The 10,661-nt window shown below is 35.9% G+C and overlaps 1 protein-coding gene across 5 annotated transcripts in view; it reads right to left on the bottom strand.

Annotated features, from left to right (window-relative positions):
• Positions 1 to 10,182, bottom strand: part of USP15 (ubiquitin specific peptidase 15) — a 73,039-nt gene extending 62,857 nt beyond the window's left edge. The window contains exons 1-5 of one of the 5 annotated variants that reach the window (XR_015728974.1): positions 9,786 to 10,168; positions 4,793 to 4,920; positions 4,051 to 4,181; positions 1,643 to 1,769; positions 2 to 147 (exon numbers count right to left, since the gene is read on the bottom strand). Coding sequence is in view for 4 of the 5 variants with exons in the window: in XM_034402779.3 (XP_034258670.2) it covers positions 2 to 147; positions 1,643 to 1,769; positions 4,051 to 4,181; positions 4,793 to 4,920; positions 9,786 to 10,072 (819 nt within the window). In the remaining variant the exon portion in view is untranslated. Of the gene's footprint in view, position 1; positions 148 to 1,642; positions 1,770 to 2,144; positions 2,214 to 4,050; positions 4,182 to 4,792; positions 4,921 to 9,785 lie in introns of those variants that run through there. The other 4 variants (XM_034402779.3, XM_034402778.3, XM_034402781.3 and 1 more) reach the window with 4 other exon arrangements.
• Positions 10,183 to 10,661: the final 479 nt, after the last annotated feature.

The raw sequence follows: 10,661 nt of genomic DNA on the forward strand, positions 1-10,661 counted from the left end.
CCTGTCCCTGGTATAAGCCAGCATCCTGTATGGTACTGTCGGGTTTATTCAAAGGTTCAAATGTATTACTCATGTATTTGTTCCACAATCTTGTTTCCTTTTCATCTGGAATACTAAAGGTTTTCCTTATCTCTTTTTCAATTGTATCTACATGTACAGAAAAACACTGGTATTAAATTTATTTTAAAGTACTTTGATTCTAGGTGGCATACAATAATAAAGCAAAGAAATACACAATAAAATATATATAAAAGCTTATATCAAAGTTACCAGTAAAAATATTTGCAATCAAAGGCAAAACCCAAGATAGACACTTGCCAATGTCTAAAGGCTGCAAAATTCTGAATGAGAGAATATAAAGTTAAAATTGAATCTTAGCAAGACATAATTGGTGTTTGTTCATTGAAGGATTCAAGTGGTTCCAGTGGTGACTCTTAATGGGGAAGCACTACCAGCTGCTTGAAAAACAGATAGAGGTTTTTCAAGATATGAGTACTTTGCCATAGGGATTCCTGTCTACTGCTCACACACATTACTGCAAAGCACTTTATGTAGAGCTACCTTTAGAGACCATTTATTATCTAGCATTTATTGGAACACATTACAACTGTCTTCTATATTGGCTTCCTATAAGCTTCTGGTGCAATGTAAACTGTTAATGTTTACCTATGTGGCTTAGATATACTTTTAGAACCATGTTCATCTGCTTGATTTAATCCAACCTATTTGATCTTGTCAGGAAAAATAACTGAAGGTTACCCATTTCTGGGTTGTGAGAGGGGCCAAGACCTAAAAGTGCTACTCTGTTGTAGCAATGCTGATCCTCTCGAATGGTCTCCACAGGAAGTCAGATTAGCCTTGATTTTAGTTATCTCAGGAAACAAGCTTTTCTGGAGACATTTGGGCTTTTCTGGAGGCATTTGCAGATGCTTGTTTTTTAAATTTTCTGTTAGAATGTAGGTTATTTTGAATACTGTATTACTGTGAAACCATAAGGAGTCCAATGGAAATGTGGCAGAATAAAAATGTGATAAAGAATGTAAACATGTCTCTGTGACTGCCAGTGCCTGTGTCTCAAGTATATTCTTATGAAATTAGAGTAAATTTGCTAATTCAATATTGTCATTACAAGCAAAAAGGAATTTAAAAGAAGCTTGCAAATGATTTTGATTGTTGACCATACCTTTTTACACCATTATTTTTAAGTAATAAGTTCAGTCATTTGTTTTAGTGAAATAAATTATTTGCGCTCCAGACTTCATTTAGAATTTAAAAAGCTAGGGCATGAACTGCTAAAGTTTGGTTTAGTGTTATATAGAAATTCAGCCAATGTCTGAAAGAAATTATGTTGTGCATTTCAGATGAAAAATTTAATTTTTATGAGCTAAGATGCTTTCATTTATATTAGAGAAAGTTTTTCCACTTATGGTCAAATAAGAATAATATATTTTAGAAAAATTAGTGTCTGCATATACTTTCTAAAATTAAAATGGGATAGTTTGGGATAATTTTAATATATCAAATTCAATAGTTAATACAGTGATATACCATAACATTTATTTTATGGAAGCAATGCATGACAAAGAACTTATTTTTAAAAGTAATTCAGCTACATAGTTATAAGAAATTTCAGTGGTCATACCTATTGTATCGGCTTTACTAAATCTTCGTGTCACTACATTGTTTATATTTCCATTTTCACATAATTTCAATTCTGTCAAATAAACTTCCACCTTGCAGTGCTTGACAAACATACCCTGTTCAACTACCTGGAAAATAAGCAGATCAAAACTGAATGGAATATATACATTCCTAAATATATAATACACAATTTTCAGATGTTCAATCTTTATTTTGTAATAAGATGCTTTATAAGCCATGTAAGGTTGTGAAGATTAGATCAAAATTTAATTTCCACTTTAAAGATAGATTTATAATGAAACAAACACCCTTTTTTAAAAAAAATACTAAACACACTAGCAACATAAATAGCTTATTGGCACTAGATACCAGCAATATTTTTGAAATTGGATATATTAATTTCATTTTTATTTAGGAAAACAATCTTAACTTTATTCTTCAACATAAATTACTAATAGCCAACAAAACTTGGAAACTGAGGTAAGCAGAATGTTCACAATCACCTCTTATATATTTCCATCTGATCTTCTATGCTGTTACTGCATAAATCAGCCATGTAGACTGTCCTGAAAATAGCCATCAGCTTGGTATGTGATTCATCAAATAAGGCAAAAAAGGAAGTACCAAATAACTGCTAGAAATCATATGCTATAGCAACAGAATCAATGAATTCTCACTAGGGGGGGAAGGGTATATTAATAGACAAATGTCCTTAGATTTTGAAAGAAAGCTGAATTTAATATATAAAGCCTGAACACCAAATAATATTTATATGTATGGTTACTGGTCTCCTAATAAGGTTGTATTTTTATAAAAAATTCTTATTATTGCTAAAGTTATAGACCCATGTGCATGCCAGAGTTTCAAAGAAGCATTAAATCTGTAGCATCAAATATCATTTTCCTAATGATTTTTATTGTCTTTTTCGTTAAGAAAAAAATTAGAATATTTAGACTTTTAGAGGTTTATACTCCATTCCCAACAAGTTGCCGTAAGAAGTTATAGAAAAAAGTAATTTACATTACAAAACATATTAAATCAGCCACTGTAAATTGTGACATTATGCTTTGGTGAAAAATATCTATGAATTCTCTGAAGCCACCACAATCATGTATCACACATACACAAATACTTAAATGGCCTGCAGAAATCTTTAACTTTAGCAGAAATACAATAACCTATAACATTCTCAGTTATGCAGTTTAAAAACTTAGCATTATAGAATACATTACAAAACATAATCTATGTATTATATATTATAAAACATAACTTATTTTATCACACTTTATTAAAGATATTAGGATTAAATGATTATTGTCCTCAATAAGCTAAATTATTTCAATTACCATCAAATAATTTTTATATTTTAGCACTGAATTAAACTTCCACAGTTTATATTAAAGTTTTATTATTATATTTCAATCAAGAACTTAGATATGCATATGAACTCACATTATTTATTTCAATAAAAGAAATACTCACAAACAGACAAACATAATAACTTAAGAGGACCGGTATTTTCATAGCTAAATAAGTACACTTTGTAACATTAATTTTAGCATTTAAATGTTCAGTATAAAGAAATACTGATATTTTAAGCATATACATTACTTTTCTTCAAAACATATATTTATTAAACAACTATGGATTGTTTAGGATTAAGTTAACAATCTTCTTGCAGTGAATTTGTATGGATATTGGCAAAGAGAAGCTACCTCAAGAAATATTTCCGGGGTGGGGGGGGGAACCCATACATATCTACAAGGAAGAAGATTGAAGAGATATACAAAAGTGGAAGATGTTACAACTAAATCAGTCAAATAATTATCTTAATAAAATGCATTAGCTATAGCTACTTCAGCTTTATATCTTGTATATCTTATATATCAAGCAAAAATCAAATGTTAATAACACAGGATGCTCCAGAGTCTGGCATGCAAAAGTTAAGTGCAGACTTAAAGGGCCAGGCAAGAAATATAAACAATAAAGTGCAAATTAAATGAAATTAGCACACATTACCTATACATTTAGATTAGAACTTGCTTTGCTGTACCAAGGAAATAACAAATTTAGACTTTATCTGTAGAAGACTGTCAAAGAATAGGTAATAGAAATGTTTTAGGATTAGTCAAGGAGAAACAAATGACAATGAGGCTAGGATTTGAGATAACTGATACTTTAACATAAGAAATACTTGCTGCATAGTTCTTTGTTCTGATACTAACAAACAAGAGTTTTGTGAACAGTGAACAAATCTAAATGTTAGTACCAGAACTAACTCACATAAAGTTCAATGTGGCTTGGGGAAAAAAAACATTTTTGTTTTTTTAGGAGGGTGGGGAGTTGTTATAAACAAAAGAATTTCCAAATACTATTTTTAACATTTCAGTGTTTTACTATAGGAGGTACCTTGCGTGCAATAGGTTCTTGACCTTCCAGAAGAGTATACCAGCTAACTAGTTTGTTCCATCCTTCAGTTGGTAAAAGAATGTAGTCCAGCTCATCAATAAGATGCTCTTTAAGAGATTGACAATCCCCATCTATGAGGAAAAAGTATTAATGTTTACTTATAGCCAATACGGAACATGTGCTAAAACACTGAGATTACAATTGAGAATCTTTTAAAAAATGAATATAACTTAGTCTATGATGGAAGTAAGCCAATTTCTGAATTACACTGTCCCACAAAATATTTTTTGTAAGAGATTCTTAGAAATATACTATTCTACTAATCCACAATATTTGGTACACAAAGGATAACTATTACTGATATCTCAATTTAATCACTACTGTACTTTTTAATCTATTTTAAACTTTTAATTTACTTTTAAGATACTTTCATCTTCTATTTTAAACAAATTTCAGAAAGTTTAAAGTTTATTGTGCTTTTTCAATACAAAATAATTTGTATTTTTCCCTCTTTGGCAGCAGAAAGTTGCTTTGTGAAAATTCTGGAAAATTTTGAAAATTCTAGAAATATTAGATAATTGCAATTAAATATTCTCTTCTTGTAGGTTTTCATCAAATATTTGAATCCCATGAATTAGGACACAGGCTGTGGAGTCACTAAAAAAACCGCAACAATAAATTATCTTATTAATATACTGAGACACCCCAGAATTTTTTAAAATAGGAAACACAAGTAAATTACCTTTGAGAAGTCCAGAATTATCAATAGGACCAGGATAAACATTCTGATCTCCCATTTGATACTTGTCCCAGCTGTCAAATCCAACATATTTTTTCCACTGTTTGAACCAACGACTATCCACTAAATACCTTCAAAAGAACATGGTATATATATTATGAAACAATTTCACAGACCTGCATGATTGCTCGCATAATTTCCCAAACATAGATGTCACTATGTATCAGGATATCTGATTCTACTATCAAAACTTTGCACATTTTTAATAAATAATTCTGGTGCTATATTTATAGAAATCTATTTAGACATACATTTTTATATCCAAGCAGGATCTTAAGCAAATCCACATTCTGTAGAAATTTAAAAGAAAATACTGATTTAATTTAATTAATTAAATTAAATTTAATTAATTAAATTTATATGCCGCCCCTCTCCAAAGACTCAGGGCGGCTCACAATACATTAAAAAAAATAATTAAAAAAACATTTAAAAATTAAAAACATTAAAAACTCATTCACGCCATTCATGGCCGGATCTCGCCAGATCACAAGAGCGAGATCAACGGCCTCAGGCCTGCCGGAAAAGCCAGGTCTTCACTGCTTTTCGGAAGGCCAATAGGGTGGGGATGGTCTGGACCTCAGGAGGTAACTGGTTCCAGAGAGCTGGGGCAGCCACAGAGAAGGGCCTCCCCTGTGGGCCCGCCAGCCGGCATTGTTTAGCTGACGGGACCCGGAGGAGGCCAACTCTGTGGGATCTTACCGGTCGCTGGGAGCTATGCGGCAGAAGGCGGTCTCGAAGATAACCTGGCCCTGAGCCATGTAGGGCTTTAAAGGTAATAACCAACACCTTGAATTGTGACAGGAGACCAATAGGGAGCCAGTGCAGCTTGTGGAGAATTGGTGTAATGTGGGTGTACCTAGGTGCACTGACAGCTCGCGCGGCTGCGTTCTGGACCAACTGCAGTCTCCGAACACTTTTCAAGGGTAGCCCCATGTAGAGCGCATTGCAATAATCTAACCGTGAGGTGACAAGGGCATGAGTGACTGTGAGGAGAGCCTCCTGATCTAAGCAATAGAAGCTATTGCTTCACTTCTACTAAATTCCTGCCACAGGTAGCAGCTAAACAAATCCAGATGTTTGTATTTCCTAGCCAAGTTGCTCAAATGTTTGTCTACTGTGCAAATCTAGGTTCTCTGGATATATTTGAAATCAAACTAAACAGGTTATCCTCACTATTACCATTTGCCATGCCAAAGTTATACGATTTTTTTGCTTGCATTATATTGGTTACTTTAATACAATTGGGAATCTGATGAAATGGTTCTATGGTTCTATCCTTTTCTGGTTTTCAGAAGCTAACTACTTATTCCTCTTCTGTCATTTATACTGGGTTCCCATATGGAACATATCACTCTGTTCTTAAACCTATTTATCAAAGTGTTTGTGAGGATATGGATCAGCTATTGATATTCACATTTACTTTTCCTTTATGAATTATGCTGTGCCATGGATATGGGGGGATTTGAAATGTCTGTTTATTGGAGTTCTTTGGCATTCAAACAAAAATTTCAAGTCAAGCAGAAAAGGAAAGAAGAAGCCCAGTAAGACATGCTAGGACAACGAGTTGGAGTTGTGGCATGAGTGCCTGGAGTTGTGGCATGAGTTGTGGCATATAACTCTTGCCAGTGACTCCTTAAAGAAACTGCTTTTTTTCTTTTACATTGTAGCTGTGGATCACTGGAAAACATGCACTTTAAGGAGCACCAAGAGGATGCAATGAGATCTTCTGGAAAGTGGAATGGCACACTGTCAATCACTCTTAACACAAACAAATATTTCTCTGTGGGAGCCTAGAAAAAAATGCAACTTTTTAAAGGAAGTACCAACAGATATGTTGTTGACCTTTTGACTCTGAATCTGAAGCACAACACATTCCAATTTTCCAAATATTTTTTCCCAAAGCCTGCCATGATTATTCCTGGCTCTCCAATTAGCTACAGTATCATCACTTCAATACCAGATTATTTAGAAATACTGAGGTGGATTTATTCTGCTTTTAGACCTTTGCTATTTTAATTCAAGCTTAATAGGCATTCTGCTATAATTTAAGACTGGAATTTAGATTAATGAAATAAATTTCCTTTAAATTAAGGATTAGGGTTATGATTAAACAGTTTTAAGAAATAAAGCATTTAGAAGATACATTTAAGATACAAATTGAAGTGTATTACAGTACACTATACAGTAAATTGTCTAAGAGATATTATAAGCAACCCGCTTTTTATTTATAATGAAAGAAAACTACATTCCAAACATGTTAGCATGTGAAGCAATAATTGAATTTAACTTTATAAAATTATAATATCATAGCTGGAATGAGAAAAAATATTGAAAACTAGTAAGGCAAGATCATATTATTTCTCTTATTATTATCCTAATGATCATGATTGCTAATATTATGGTAATTCTAAATATTGGCAACTAAGGTTCAGCTCCAAAACATCAGTTTCCAAATCTCATCATATAAATGAAAAGCACAATAGTTGAAGTTTTAAAAAATTTCCTCCAGAAAGATCCAAACTTTGACATAGAAACAATCTGTATATAGAAAAACCTAACTAAAATTTGTGAATCTTTGAGTCTTTAATACCAAGTAAATGTAGTTATAATTATGAACTGCCTTAACCATGGGGATGATTTCAGTAAGTAGGGGATACAATATATTGTATACTTCTGGAAATAAGGTAAAATTGTTTAAAGTATATTTCAAAGTACATATGCATATGGAGTACAAAGTGAACCACACCAAAAATGTTGCAGGGTACTGTAGTAATAATCTCCTACGCTAAAATCTTGTATGGTTATCAGGAAATAAAGCCGAATACTGATGTATGCCATTCTAAACTTTTGGAAAAAATATAACTAATAGAAATACATATAACTTATTCAGCTATTCATTTTTTCTCCATGAAAGAAAGAATGCTGTATTCTTCTTCCTCAGATAGAATCTGTGCAGTTATCTCTGCCCAAAACTCAAATTTATAAAAGTTGGACTAAATTGTGATTGACAGTCTTAGTATACGGTCACAATTTAAGCTTGTTTCCTTTCCTATCAGCAATTTTATATATGAGCGGTGTATAGCACACTTTTGAATTCAACATGTAAGAACAGAAAGCCAAATTGTTTAACAATTGTTTGCATTGGTGAAAATATATACTTGACATTAAATACTGTTAGAATTGTGCAGATTAACATTTCAAAATAATGCTCTAATTTCAAAATCTATTACTGAAAGGTGAAATTCATAGAACATATTTCCAAGTGTATATGATTAGATTGTAACACCAAAATAACTTTCAAAAACTTAAGCTGATTCATGTACCTGATGGATCTACTCATCTGCATGTGATTCACCACCCAAAATCAATGGCAATGGAAGGCAAACTGGCATTTTTACTTATTGCTATTTCTCTACTGGGTGTACTTCCTATTGCCACAATATGTATACTCATTAAGTGAATTCCAAGCCAACTTAGCCTCATTGAATACTGCAAAATCAATAATTGTATGGTGCAGGACTATACAACTTCTGCTGGTTTAAGGATTGCAGCAAGGCCTCTGTGGATATAGAGGGCTGTACTCTGAAAGTGGCCAGGGGTATATATAGCCCATTTTGAGAGAGGGCTTCAGGAAAGAAGTAAAATATGTATTTCACGAAGACTCAATATGCTCATTTTACAAGTTTAATATCTCTGCAAACCCAAAATGTACACATTTATGGGCCCAGCCTTTCAGAAAAGAGTGCATTTGGAGCTATTGGTGAGTCTCCTGTTTGCACTTTTTCCATTCCTGGTACAGAAGCCAATGAATGGAAGATTAGGACTCAGTGTGCACTATCCACTGTTTTCCTCCCATCTCTGAGGAAAATATTTATGGTAATGTAAACTGTACCTTAATCCATAAATATTGAAATATTAATTAACTAAGGTTTAGCATATTAATACAGAATGTTATAAAATCCAAATTTCAAGTCTTTAATAAAACATTGATATTTATGTATCTAAAATATAAATTAGGGTATGAGATTGAACAGCCCTTTTCTTCTCAGCCCCTAAACTGCTCTTAATTTAAAAGACATCTTCTCTGATTTTGGAGCCAGCCTAGACATTATAGATGAGTATACAGTAATTTCCTTTTAGAGACTAAATTAATGGACATAATCAAACTCTGCAGCAATGAATTCTTTAAACAAAAATACATTAAAGCTTCTTTTCTGGATTGCCCCAAATCTCCTAGCATTTTGGATTATGATATTATTTTAGGTGTTACAATTTGGGGAGGAAAAAATCACTCTTTCTCCACTTTCTCAGCATCTTTCCTAATTTTATAAACCTTCAACTGACCCTCCATTGCTGTTTTACTCCCTTCCTTTCTGCAGTCACTGTTGTGACCATGAAGTTAGCAGAATTCTGAAGGGAGTGGCAGGGGAGGAAGAGCCGAATGTTGTGCAAAGAACCGGGTGAGATATAAACCCAAGAAGTGCCTGCAGCCCTCCCATCGATCCCGTCCAGAGAGACAGGCCTTACCATGGAAGCTGCTTGGGAAGCTTCTCTGGGAATGAGAAATCTTGCCCGAAATACTCATTCGCGGCGTTCTTCCACCTAGGACGGGTTGCCACCATTTGAAACAATGGGAGAAAATACCTGGCGGCAGCGGCCACCTTTGCCTCCCCGCAGGTGAGGAGTTAGCGCCGTGCCGCCAGGGCGCTGAGGCAAAGCCCGTCATAGGCGCCGGAGGGGGAAAAAAGGGTGCCCGGAAATCTGCTCCCGGGATAGGAAGGAGTCTCCCGTGAACTAACAAGGGGCAAGAAGGGCAGAGGAGGGGTGCCGCCTCCCTCGCCAAAAGGCGCCCAGGTAGGCACCGCCCGCACCTGTCACCGAAAGGGGCCCTCAAACATCCCCCCACCCCGTTCGCCATCCCTTCCTTTTTCCTCACCAGGTGTCGCCCTTGCGGAGAGCCGTCTTGAGCAGCGCCGCGATATCCGAGCGCTGGGTCTCCAGATCCGCCGCGCCTCCCTCCGCCATGTCTTCCAGCCCCGGAGCGGCGGCGGCAACAGCTGCGAAAGTGACGGCAGCAGGCGGAGAGGCGGCGGCGGCGGCAGTGGCTGCAGGAACAGGAGCGGCGGCAGTGGCAGGGGCGGCCCGCGCTGCATGCTGGGAGTGACGCCGCGCGGCGACCGGGGAAACGCCCTCCACGACCCCCTCCCACTTCGGCAAACCCATGGATGGCAGCGGGAAGGAGACGAAGAGCGCGCGTGAGAATTCGAAACGAGAAGAGCGGCGGCTCGGCCTGAGAGCATCCCCAGGCTGCTGGGAGGACTATACGGCTCCAATCAATGAGACTACGCATGCGGTGTTGGGACTAATAAAAGGCAGGGCACAGGTGGAAATGGAAAGAATTTAAAAGGTGGGCCGGGCAAGACACCGTCGGCTGAATGTGGTGCGGATTGTTTGCTTTTTCCTATGTTTGCATTTATCCTGCATGTGTGCAGGATTTCTGCAACGCCAGGCTGTTCAAACCGCCAAGGCGGGTTATAGAGTATTGGCAGGTTCTTTTAATCTGTTTATAGTGCGATAAGCCTTATTATACTCAATTTGCAAGGAGCAGCTTGCTCGGTTCTGGCGCCTTGACGGTTCGTTGAAAGTAGAGCTCCACCGATTCACCTTAATGGAAGGCATCTTAAGAACCACTGATTTTAAATGAGTTGGATTGTAAAATTTGGGTTGCGGACGGTAAATATACAGGGGACCATTGGTGCTGATGAATTAGACGTCAAGATACGCGAATTCTGTAAGGTCAGAATGTAACAAC

The sequence above is a fragment of the Pantherophis guttatus genome, chromosome 7, assembly GCF_059756535.1.
Source record: "Pantherophis guttatus breed Tessera chromosome 7, ASM5975653v1, whole genome shotgun sequence".
In the NCBI taxonomy this organism is placed as follows: Eukaryota; Metazoa; Chordata; class Lepidosauria; order Squamata; family Colubridae; genus Pantherophis; species Pantherophis guttatus.